The sequence below is a fragment of the Gadus chalcogrammus genome, chromosome 22 (genome assembly GCF_026213295.1).
Source record: "Gadus chalcogrammus isolate NIFS_2021 chromosome 22, NIFS_Gcha_1.0, whole genome shotgun sequence".
NCBI lineage: Eukaryota > Metazoa > Chordata > Actinopteri > Gadiformes > Gadidae > Gadus > Gadus chalcogrammus.
Genome location: NC_079433.1, coordinates 9,507,887 through 9,520,671, shown reverse-complemented (window position 1 = coordinate 9,520,671; position 12,785 = coordinate 9,507,887). Strand labels below are relative to the sequence as shown.

The window sequence follows — 12,785 nt, the reverse complement described above, 5'->3', positions numbered from 1 at the left end:
ATGGCAGAGACGGATATTAAAGCGGTCACACAGATGGATGCTTGGGTTCGCATGAGTGTGAGTAGACCTAATGCATAAGTATAAGGTTTTAAGTGCATTGTGTAGGGTATAGTGTGGGTTGTCATGTATAGTAGTAATTTTGCCAGACGCCTCTTTGACCTGAGCACTCGAAAGGTTTGAAGGCTCGTCTCCATTTTCAAGGGACCTGTTCCCTGCAGACCCCTTTCAATATGGTCTTATTGAAAAAGCCATAATTGATTGCGATAATATAACTTTACAAAATAACTGGGTAAAATCCATGAGCTTGTTTAGTGTCAATATTGAAGCCAATATCATAGTAAATCCCCATGCCTTTGAAAAGAAACCAAAGAACCTGAAAGGTGAATTTTAGAGAATGTAACAATGATGGGTCTGTGAAAAATAAAATTGAAGAGGTGTGGGTTATTGTTTCCATGGAGACAAGAAGCGGCCACACCGCTTGGGATGCTGCGGTCTTTCGACAGTTTAGGAAAACGACTATCATTTACTGCAACCCAATTCACAGCGCACATTCCCAGCCCTATTTTAAATTACTTTTAGTTCTGTTAAATGTTGCATGCATTAACCATGCAGTGGCCCGATCGCGTGCCTATAGGCCTACTACTCTATCCCCGCGTTCACTTGGAAAGGCTCGGATGCGGAGCATCTTTTTTTAGACCCTCCCATCTTTTAAAGGAGCGTATAGCCCTCTCGGTGCGCCGATGCATCCGTATGCTCCCACCATCATGGCGCCCAGGTTCCAGGTGAAGGTAGGATGTGCTGTCGCAACGCGTGTTTAGCTTGCAGCTTCAACACCCACAGCACAGAACCGCGGGTTACCTTTGGGCTTTTAAGGAACATCTGTGGGTATGTGTTGCCCTATATGGGACCGCTTGCGATAGAAAATGTCCAAAGAGCCATGAGGAAACGGGCCTTAGCCTAGTTGACATTGGGAACTGACAGGCGTCGGTGGAGAATAGGGGGAATATGATTCTTAATTGCCGTTGTTCAACAGCTTTATGTTGAGATGTTGTTCTTGTCAGACGTGCTATCAACATTATTGAATTGTTAACGATCTGTGACTGTGACAATATGGCTATAGCTAATGTCTGCAGTATAGAACCAGTATGTAACTCTATTACAAATGTATTTTATCTTGATGCTCCAACATGCATTTTCCACAAATGTCAATGTTAAGGTAGGCAAGTATCTCTCTTGCAAAAGCAATGAATACATTTAATCACAGGTCTGTTTAAAGACACGTGGTGGATGACATGTCAGTCCAATTTTTCTCACACTACCGATCACCTCATCGAGAAATGCCGTCTGCAGCATTCCCCAGGCAGCGAACCCAAGTCACGTGGTCAGCAGTCCGTTTTTTTTTCTCCATCATAGGCGTTCGGTCGAGGGATATCCCATCAGGCCAATACAGGCTGTGTTTAAAGTGACAAACCTCTTTCAGATGAAGGGTGTGTCCGATGGTAGAATGCAGATGTAGGGCTATTGGAGAACGCTGGAAGCCTAGATAAGACCTTCATTACTATTTCACATCCAGGCCGGCCGTCATCTTGTCCCACTCCTCCTCCTCCTCCTCCTCCTCCTCCACCTCACTAGTTAATTTCTGTCCTGCCATCGTAGCGGAATCTAGAGCACTGTGTGCGGCAGGGCTCGTGGTGTCTAGCAACGGCGGCCTTACCGTGTTGCTTCTATGGTACAGCATCCTCAGAGCCGGATCTTTGATCACATCCATTGTTATCTTAAGAAGGGCATCTAAAAAAGACACTCAGACCTCATGTCGACCGGCACTGCGTCTCCTCTCCTATTTAAACTGTTGCCTTGTAGTGCTTACTGAAGTAACTTTATTTTGTTGAGTAAAGTTGCCCAGCAAATACACAGATGGTTGCTATTAACTCAGGGGATGTGTTGGTGTTTTCTAACTCTTTATATCCACCAATCAAGTGGGCTTTTATGGTTTATTACCTCTTTTATATAAATCAATAAGATGGTCTGTCTGTAACACGGTTTCTAGGACGACTTCGTGGCTAGAGTGAGATTGAAGAGGGACGAATGGAGAATGTCACTTTTTATCTGCAGCCACACAGTGGTGCTCGTCTCTCATTGGTTCATTCTGCAGTCCTTCACGTTACCCTCTAGTGAACCTCTGCAATGCACTGCAAGACCCCGCCCAGACACATCTACTCAAGCTTACAAAATAAAACCCTTTTTTAGAGTTCAATCTTCCTTGATTGCTCAGTGGACGGGGGGGGGATTGAGAAACTACACATGACTGACCAATCCATCAGGTTGAGCAATTAGGGTTAATGATCTCGCAGTGTACAGGAGGCATATCACTGGATACAAAAAAACGCAGATCATGCAATCCTGTAGAGTGGCATTAAGTGGCTTGACGCTTTAAAACATCACGTGTTTTAAAGGCTGGGTGTCAGCGCTTGTGCAGTGCAAGCACTTGTGTGCACTGAACTATCACCTGTGAGCTGTTAGAGGAGTCACCTGTATGCTGCGCGTAAAAGAAGACTCATCCATGTTATAGTGAATACTTACACTGTAGAGAGACTGTCTTTCCCCTGTTCAGACACTCCAGAAGGAGTCATTTAATACTTCTTTCTTTTTTTAAATTCCCAGCACACTTCCGCGCCCCCGCCCTCCCCACAGACTGTGTATGCCACCACCCTAACCCTGTCTCGTGTGTCTCTGTCCCCCCCCCCCCCCCCCAAGTCCAACATGAGGAGCATGGAGCAGGAGCTGCACTGCCCCGTGTGCAAGGAGATCGTCAAGCAGCCCGTGGTGCTCCCTTGCCAGCACAGCGTCTGCCTGATGTGTGCCTCCGAGGTGCTGGTGGCCAGCGGCTACCCGCCCCCGGAGCTCCCCCCGGAGCCCAACTCCCCCGCCACCACGCCCAACACCCGCTCGCCCCGGCAGGCCCGCAGACCCCTGCCCAAGGCCGAGCTGCGGCCCATCGACAGGCTGCTCCGGGCAGGTGCGGTTGGAGGCGCTCCACGGGGGTGGGGGGGGTCGCGGTGGAGGGATGGGTCCATGTGGCGGTGTCGTAATGAGGGAACGCTGCCCTAGCTTGATTGGTCTAAGTACAGGATATCATTAGCTGACGGGAACCCGATTTCGGTTGCAGGTTTGTTTGTCGTGGTTTTAGTGGTTCCTAAAGGCTGCCCGTGGTTCCCGTTGGTTACTGATGACCGGCGATGTCACTCACTAAGCTCGAGCCAATCCTAACCTAGCAATCGCAGTTACGTTTGTTGTTTGCTGTACCTGCTGGGTAATGTTTTTATTTTTGTAATAATATAAGATAGGTGTACTTTAAAAATCCCAGATGGGAAATGAGGGTCTCACAGCAGAAATTACAGGATCGTACTATGAATTAAAATGTAAAATATAGAGAAAATATATCCGTCTACACAATAACAGTAATAAAGATGTGAATGGAAAAAGTAATTAACATGAGAGTCAATTGAACAGGAGAGTCATGATTGACAGAATCGGCAGTGCTGTTATAGACCTAGATTATGTAGAAGTCGATAATTTGGCATTTCGGTCACGCAGGCATTGAATAATCACTCAATATGGCTACAGAATAATGGCCATTTCATCTGTGTTCCCGGTGTAACCCACCTGTGGTTCTGCGCGGGTTCTCTTCAAGGAGTTGGAACGTATCCCGGGCGCAGGCGTAAAGAAGGCCCTCCCCTGGTCATGATGTTCCCCTGCGTCCCCTGTGGGAAAGACGTGGAGCTGGGGGAGAAGGGCCTGGCAGACTGCCTCCGCAACCTGACTCTGGAACGCATCGTGGAGAGGTACGCACATGCACAGCCTAGAATACACACACACACACACACACACACAGTTTATAATCATGATGTGCCATCCATTTCTATTTCATGGGATTCAAATTTCCATATTCTTTATATATGTCAGGCTATTACAATACCCCTATGATTAATGATGTTCACACAAACACCACAGACGTATATACACACCCTTTTTGTGGTTCCACGAAATGAGATCATTCTAGCACACGCACACACACACACACACACACACACACACACACACACACACACACACACACACACACACACACACACACACACACACACACACACACACACACACACACACACACACACACACACTAGCACAAAGAACACGTACTGCAGATGTCCTATATACTGCATGTATGCATGCTGGGATATGGCCAGTCAGTGAAACTTTATTGAGCACAATAAAAGAAGCAGGACGCGTGTTGCTTCCAACCACGGGCCGTGATTAATCAGCCGGAGCTGCGCTGTCGAGGAATGCAGCACAGCGCTCCCTGCAACATGGCTAGAGTAGCCGATGTTGCACTTTCACTGGATTGCAGTCTTACGGTTAACACACGGTTAACGCGCCTACTGTTAACGCGCTGTGAAAACGCTTTTTTTGGTACTGCCGCTATTCTTGGTCCTTATGTCTAGAACACCAAATCACACACTCTTTTTCTCGCTCTCTCTCTCGCTCTCTGGATATACCTCTCTCTTCCTCGGTCTCTCTCTGTCTCTGTCCGTTTGTGTCTCTCTCCCTTTGGATGGATATTCGTCTGCCTGTCTGTCTGTCTCTCTCTCTCTCTCTCTGTGCCTCTTTGTCTCTGTCCGTTTGTGTCCCTCTCCCTTTGGATATTCGTCTGTCTGTCTGTCTCTGTCTGTGTCTCTGTGTGTCTGTCTCTTCTCCCCTCCACCTGTTGTCTCTGTCTTGCCCTCTCAGGTACAGACACACAGTGAGCCTGGGCAGCGTGGCGGTGATGTGCCAGTTCTGCAAACCGCCCCAGTCCCTGGAGGCGACCAAGGGCTGTGCGGACTGCAGAGCCAGCTTCTGCAATGAGTGCTTTAAGCTGTACCACCCGTGGGGGACGCCCCGTGCCCAGCACGAACACGTCCAGCCCACGCTCAACTTCAGACCCAAGGTCCCGCACCCTTCCCTCTAAATATGTTATACATTCATTCATTTCTTAGTGAGTAAATCAGTTCATATTCATATAGATATACACATAGATATAGAGTGACAGTGAGAGAGAGAGCAGCAATTCACGTAGGAAAGTAAGGTAATACAATTAATTGAGCCTGCAACACTGGCACAGTTATGCCAGTAATACGACAAAGAAGTATGTGTGCAACATCTATTTAAAGCTACAAAGAAACCCTTGCCCCGACTGCTCAGACCACTAACATGTCGGTCCAATTATGAGTGAGCATGTGGGAGGGAGCAAGGTGCTGTACGAACCATTCCTCCAATCAGGGAAGAAGGCCAAGGCACCTTTTGGAAGGTCCATCACCGACCCACTGACAACATGGCTCGGACCAGTGCCACCAAACGCTCCCTTTTCCCTGCAGTTGAAACACTTTCTATGCAGTGTTGTTGCTAAGTAATCACGCCATTGCCTATGTGTTCATGCCCCTAGGTACTGACCTGCCCGGAGCACGACCAGGAGAAGCTGCAGTTCTACTGTCGCTCCTGCCAGCGTCTGCTCTGCTCGCTGTGCAAGCTGCGGCGTGTCCACGCGGGCCACAAAGTTCTGCCCGTGGCCCATGCATACCAGGCACTCAAGGTACTAATGCCCCCATTTGTTTGAGGTTATTAATGGGAACGTGTGAGGAAAAAGTAAACTCAATGTCAATGATTCAAAATGGGTGGGGGATGATCATGTTGCAGTCGATTGATTTTCTTGTCCTTTACTCTGATTTAATGGGTGGAGTCTATTGCTTCTACTGGCCGTATAGCTAGGCGGGTAGCTGATAAGCGTACACTCAAATAGCAACGCCCCTCGCATGACTACTTTCGAACTTCGAGGATGTACAAACAGAGTTTGAAACGACACCCCAATCTTTCCAAGACTTGGAAGCTATATTAGCTGACTTTGACTTTTTTAGATACTGTAGTTCATTCTTTATCAAATGAACGAGTTAAAAAGAAAAGGTCCTCAATATCTGAGAGATCGTTAGACGACGCCATCTTTATCCAACCGCCTCGGCCCAAGTCGTACGTTTTCGGACCAGGTTGGAAGTTCCCACTGGTCTGACTCAGAAATAATACTCTGGTTTTATTATTAACCTTTAGTTACCCAGGCAAGCAAATTAAGAACAAAATTCTTATTTTCAGGTGCAGCCTGAAAAGAGCTAGAAGATCTTTAAGGGGAAGTGGGCTTTGAAGTTTCCTACGTTGTTACAGTTTAACTGTTACTCTGCTAAGTCTCTTAACCCCATGGTGTGTCTGCTGTGTGTCTGTGTTTATTTTTACAGGAGAAGATCACCAAGGAGATGAACTATATTCTGTCCAATCAGGAGACAGTTCTTACTCAGATAACCCAGCTAGAGAGTGCCATCACTCAGACAGAGGTTTACACACATTTATATAACATTTCTGTAAACTATATGTTGTATCATTCCTATATATGGTTGATTGATGGCCGCAGTTGCTAATGCTGCATGGTTTGCATAGGTTTTCTTATTCTAACCTGCACTATTAAACTTTTCTACTGAGGCTATTTACTCCATTCAAAAATATCTTGACGAGAACGGGAAAGTTTGTGAAGAATGTAACGTGGCCATCAACCATCCATTATAATCGTATTATTTTTGGCAACAATATTGCAACACAAGGGTTTCCCGCAGCATTTTACAGCTTAGGATCCTGCCTAAGCAACACACGCCTGTCGCCTAATCTCTCTCTCTCTCTCTCTCTCTCTCTCTCTCTCTCTCTCTCTCTCTCTCTCTCTCTCTCTCTCTCTCTCTCTCTCTCTCTCTCTCTCTCTCTCTCTCTCTCTCTCTCTCTCTCTCTCTCTCTCTCTCTCTCTCTCTCTCTCTCTCTCTCTCTCTCTCTCTCTCTCTCTCTCTCTCTCTCTCTCTCTCTCTCTCTCTCTCTCTCTCTCTCTCTCTCTCTCTCTCTCCCCCCCCCCCCCCCCCCCCAGGTGAACAGTGTGTCCGCCAGGGAGCAGTTGGCCCAGAGCATCCGGGACCTGACGGCGTCGCTGGCCGAGCGCCACTCCTCCCTGACGGCGTCGCTGGAGGGGGCGCGGCAGCGGCGGGGGGAGGCGCTGGCGGGCCAGGTGACGGAGAGGCGGAGCCTGATGGAGCACGCTGGCCTCATGGCCTTCACCCAAGAGATGCTGAAGGAGACGGACCCGCCCAGCTTTGTGCAGGCCGCTCGGCAAACTCACAACAGGTCAGGCCCTGCTCTGACCTGTTCTAGCTCTTTTCTACGTTCCCCGTCCCTCTCTACCGCCCCACACACACACAAACATACACACACACACACACACACACACACACAGTTGGAAAATTTAGTTGGTTCTTTAATTTAGGGGCGGGGCAGTATTGCCGTTCAATCTCTTTTTTTGATCACAAGGCGCTCCCACTCGCAATAATCAGATTTAGGGGAGTGTAGGCAGTTGTAGTTGTATGATTGGTGTAACCTGGGGACCAGAAATGGTCAATAACATACAGCTTGTGCAATAGCATCAAGTTATTCCATAGAGGGCAATTTGAGTCTATATTTACATGTTTTTAAAACTTTTACCCACTACTCAATACATTTTAATCTAAAATAAATAGTTTTAGGGTTTGGTTTCCCTTTGATCAGCAGATGATTCATCTGCTTCTGTCGGTAAATTCATTAGTAGCAGCGTTTAACCTATAGAGGGCGGTGTCTACTGCAAACCAATGTACAAGTGGTGTTATAGTTTAATACAGGGTTCAAAAACCTGCATTGCGTTCAGTTTTACTTGCAGCTATCACTTTTGTGTGGAATTTGATCTTCCTCCCCCTTTTGCTTTCACAGATCAAATTCACTTTTGATGGCGACTGTCTAGCAGGTTGTAGAAGCATGGACTGTAACTTATCAGTTTGTTTTGGAGCATAAGTGATGGCTGCATGGGGAAAATTATATGGTACAGGGAAGAAAATAGGCAGCATATAAATATAAGTTTTATTATTCTTATTCTCTCTTCCAGGCTGTTTCCGTACATGAAAGGACAGATCGTCTTTCAAACCACTGGTTACCCAAACCACTGTTATGTATTTCATAACTCCACAAAAGCATTAATTGATGTAAAATAAGGGGCTGGAAGGATGAGTCATGCTCATGTGAAAAGCACACTTAATTATACTGTATTATATTGTCACCTGTTACTTTCCCTGCTTGTCTGTACCTTTCTATGGGCAGTGTCATTAGTTGAATGGCCACAAGATGGCGCCAAAATATCTGCTTTTGAAGAACGATTAGCACAAAAGCTACTGCATTGTCTTTATTGCAATGTAACCATAAGAAAAGCCTAGCTCAGAAGCACACAGAATAAAGAAAAAAAACAAAAACTCAGAATGGGTCCATCTTCCTCAACTGTCGCTCCCCAACGCGTCTCACACCCTTTTATCCACCTCGGTCGGCGTAAGCACGCTCTGCCTCCACCAAGCTCACGTCTCTTCTCCTGGTTTCTAAGAGCTCTCTCCCCTGTCTCCCTCTGCCCTCTGCGCCAGATTGAGCAAAGCCATCGAGAACCTCCAGTGCTTCCAGCTGGCTGCCGACCCGTCCTTCAGACACTTCCAGTTGGACGTCTCCAAAGAACTGAAACTCCTCACCGAGCTGCACTTCATACAAGGTGAGGAAGAGGAAGAGGCTCAAAGTAGACTGCATGACGCACCGGTTTGATCCATTTCCCCCCCGCCACCAAATAAGGGCGTGGCTGTAACGACTTCAATACTTGACTTTGATGATTTAGTAGATCTTTTCACATACTGTTATAGGATATAGAATTGATTTCACAACTTCAAATCGGCCTAAAAATTCTCCACCAATTTCCACCAAAGCCTCCTGCAGTAACGCCTTAACAACAAACGACAGAAGGCAGACAACCGTCATCCCAACCTGTGCCCCCCCCCCACACAGCTCCTCTGGCCCCTGTCATCGACACCCAGCGCACCCTGGCCTACGACCAGCTCTTCCTGTGCTGGCGGCTGCCCCAGGAGTCCACCCCGGCCTGGCACTACTCGGTGGAGTACCGCCGCCGGGGGGTGGTGCCCGGGGGCGGCTCCCGGGGCGGCTTCCGCGGCGGGCTGGCGGCGGCGCGCTGGGGCTGGCAGCGGCAGGACGAGGTGGGCAGCGCCAGCGCGGTGGTCGACCGGCTGGAGATGGACAGCGTGTACGTGCTGCGCGTGCGCGGCTGCAACAAGGCGGGCTACGGCGAGTACAGCGAGGAGGTGTACCTGCACACCCCGCCCGCGCCAGGTGGGGACCAGCGCCTCGGCGTGGTGGTGGTGGTTGTTGTTGTTGTTGTTGTTGTTGGTGTTGTTGTTAGTGAAGGTGGGCGGGAGGGCACGTGGTCACGCTGTACAATGAGAGTGGGACGCTGAGCCAGGATGCTAACGTGTACGTTAGATGGAGGTGAGACGTTGGGGGGGGAATGGTCGCCGAGGTCACGGCTCGGTTCGTATCACGGCCTCGGGGTCACGGCTTAGGGCTAGGTACTTTGTTGGTTAAGCAGGGGATAACACAAGTGCCCACAAAGAGAAATATAAAAATATAGATTAGATACGATTTGATTTCATCATCTTACTTTTGAAATTGAATTGGATTTACCAGGTCAACTTAACGATCATTAACAATCACTCCCCAATATATAGTGAAATCATTTCTGCTAATTCAACTTTTTGAACAGTTCACCAGGAAGCATTGGATCAGTGCTGCTTAATAATTCATTCCTTTTTTTTTTTCCATCTGCCCATTCTCATCTATTTCTTCACTCCATCTCTCCATCAATCTCTCTCTCTCTCTCTCTCCTGACCCACCCCCATCTCTCATACTCAACATTCATCGACCTCCGTCCCCCTCTCCTCCTCACACCATCTGGTTTCATCTGGTCCTTCTCCATCACAGCCGTCACCCCACACTCTCCTCCACCTTCTCGCTGCCAACCAACATGCCTTCTTCTGAACGTAAGCAGTGCAGTGCATCCATCCTTCCTTGTTTTCCTTTGTTATCCTTTTAAACCATTCGAACCGCTCCCGCTGGCAAGGTTTTTGACACACTTGTTAAGACCTCCACCTTGGACAACAACATGGATCCCCATTCCAGATCCAGGGTTGTTGTTGCTGTCCGGCCCTGAGCTGTAGTCCTGCCGGTGTACCTTGTGTCTCCCCTGGGATGGCCCTCTCTGTTTGTTGTTTGGGTTTATTCCTGGTCCTTTTGGTTAACCTGTACTCGCTCCCGGTATGACGGTGGGGTCCTCCTGCTTCTTTAAAGACGGATGTCTGCGTTTCCTCTCCTTACCGGGCGACACAGAGGCCGATTACGCCAAGGTTCCTTATCTCCCCCTCCTCTCCGCCGTCAGGGAAGAAGATGCATGTCGGCGTTCTGTCTCTCCCCCCCTCTCCCCCCCTTCTTCCCTCTCCTCCCTTCCTTTCGGCCCAATTTTTTCATGTTTAGCGCCCTCCCCCTGCTCCCGTTGGTCAGCCTTTATCCTTATGTTTCTCCGATCGCTCCAAGCCTCTATTGATAAGTATCCTTTTTATGAATGCCCTCCCCCCCGAACCGTCTGCTATCCTTCTCTCCTTGATCGCCCTTCTTGTGTTCCCCCTTCCTCCCTCCCCTTACCCCCTCCTCCTCCTCTCTTCAGTGCTGAACTTCTACCTGGACTCCCGCTGGGGTCTCCATGCCGACCGGCTTGTCGTCAGCAAGGAGCAGCGCTGTGCCCGCAGCGTTCCCGGGCTCTCCCTCCTGCAGGCTGCCGACCTGGCCCTTACGTCCTGCCACCTGACCTCCGACCTGCTGGTGGGGGACGTGGCCATCACACAGGGCCGCCACTACTGGGCGTGCTCCGTGGAGCCGGGGTCCTACCTGGTCAAGGCAAGGCCGAACACCATAGCGTCCATTTGAGCGATTATTGGACGCGCTGTTGTTTAACCACTGATGTGACTGTTGAACAGGTGGGAGTCGGACTGGAGTCCAAGCTACAGGAGTGGTTCCACCTCCCCCAGGACATGGCCAGTCCTCGGTAAGCCCCCCCTTTTTATAAAGCGCTCGCCATCAGACGCGGTCGGCAAACGCGACGAGCAGGAGATGATTGTAGAGGTGTCCCTTCTTGTCTCCGGCCCCCTGCAGCTACGACCCCGACAGCGGCCATGACAGCGGAGCAGAGGACGCGCTGGACTCGGCCCCTCCCTTCTGCTTCCTCACCATGGGCATGGGCAAGATCTACCTCCCCCAGAACAGCGGCCACCACCACAGTCACCATAGCAACAGCGCCCGGGAGCCCGTGGCCAACGGCCCCAGCCCCTCGGCGCCGGCGGGCGTCACCTACCCCCTGCCCCCCCGGCTCGGCGTGTGCCTCGACTTTGAGAAAGGTCGGGTCACCTTCTACGACGCCCACTCCCTGCGGCCTCTGTGGGAGGGGCACGTGGACTGCTCCGGCCCCGTGTGTCCCGCCTTCTGTTTCATTGGTGGAGGAGCGCTGCAACTGCAGGAGCTGGTGGCCAATCGCAACGCGGACCCGACGCCCGTCCGACGGGTCACCATACAACCGCGAGGCACCAATCTGAATAGTAACTGACGACGATTATGTCGCGGCCGTATTGGCCCCCTTAAAAAAATAAATATTTGTGGAGTATTTACTCAGCTAGAGCGAAGAAACAAAACAAACAAAAAAAAGGTAGACATCTCAGCGATTTTGTTTTTGTATTTCATTTGTATATGAGAACCTTTCTATAGTGACAAATATGCAAATGTAATTACGTTTCTTACATTCTTACATTTTTTGCAGGACCTTATTGCTTGGGTAGTGGCTGGCACATTATAAACTCGCCTCTGTATCAGTTACGAATTTGACGCTTGCACTTATAGCTATGCGATATTGTATACATTTATAGTAAATAATGCATATATGTAGATAGAGCAAAAAAAACAATCTTATTTTCTTCACCTCTCGTCCCACTAACTGTAATTTTTTTCGAGATTACACTATAAAACACAGTTGTTTCTCTTAAGCGTCATCATTTCAGCCTAAAGCTGTCCCCTGGAATGTTATTTTGATGTTCTACAATCCTAACCAAAGTCAAAAGGTCTGATTGTTCTTTGTTATTTCCATGTATTTATTTATTTAACTTATTTTTTCTGGGCTGTGAAATGCTTTCGTGATTGACTAGCGTAGTAGATTAGAGGTAGAAAGGAACAATGAGGCAATACTGTAATTAGACGGTTATATATGTAATTAGACCATTCTAATTATACCTCTGCTACATCGCTAATCACTGGTTGCTAGCTAATGGCTCTGTTTACGCATTTCTATGTTGCATTTCCAAATACATAAATTGTCGCGTGTGTGTGAGTATGAATTGTTGTGTGCAAGTTTGTGTGTTTTGAGTCGATGTGTGCACTTAAAGTCTATACGCACTTATGTGTGTTTTGTCCAATGGTAACACATACTTTGATTCTCTGGTGGATGTTTTCACTCAAAAGTTTTTCTGAATTATCGGAGGACACTTTTGATTAGTTTTAACATGGCTTGATTGTAAAATGAGCAGTGCTTCTAAGAAATGATTAGCAAATTTGATTATATCACCTGCTGGCAGAATGTTTGCAAAACAAAATAAATTAAATAAAAGAACACAGAATGATTTTTAATTTCAAAAGAATATTTGTTGTTTTATTTGGATTGTTGATTATGTTTAATCTAACAAGGGGATTGCATTTATATTTCTCTGCAAGGAGTACCCACC

General features: G+C 48.2%; 1 protein-coding gene across 2 annotated transcripts; it reads left to right on the top strand.

Moving 5' to 3' along the window:
- On the top strand, positions 1-11,686 carry trim46b (tripartite motif containing 46b). Of its 2 annotated transcripts, none has more exons than XM_056583075.1 (12): positions 1-57; positions 2,755-3,016; positions 3,692-3,842; positions 4,789-4,987; positions 5,483-5,629; positions 6,321-6,416; positions 6,989-7,242; positions 8,553-8,674; positions 8,962-9,300; positions 10,688-10,917; positions 10,998-11,065; positions 11,173-11,686. In XM_056583075.1, the coding sequence occupies exons 1-12, from the start codon at positions 1-3 to the stop codon at positions 11,618-11,620; spliced, it is 2,373 nt and encodes a 790-aa protein (XP_056439050.1). In that variant the 3' UTR covers positions 11,621-11,686. The 2 variants fall into 2 exon arrangements, with proteins under 2 accessions (XP_056439050.1, XP_056439051.1); XM_056583076.1 differs by lacking the exon at positions 1-57 and adding an exon at positions 768-788.
- The last annotated feature ends 1,099 nt before the right edge of the window (positions 11,687-12,785 follow it).

Bases quoted from the DNA above. Each gene is read 5' to 3' on its own strand.
- trim46b (XM_056583075.1), top strand. From the start codon at position 1: ATGGCAGAGACGGATATTAAAGCGGTCACACAGATGGATGCTTGGGTT. The intron at 6,417-6,988 runs GTTTACACACAT...CCCCCCCCCCAG, and splicing joins GTGCCATCACTCAGACAGAG to GTGAACAGTGTGTCCGCCAG. The intron at 10,918-10,997 runs GCAAGGCCGAAC...ACTGTTGAACAG, and splicing joins CGGGGTCCTACCTGGTCAAG to GTGGGAGTCGGACTGGAGTC.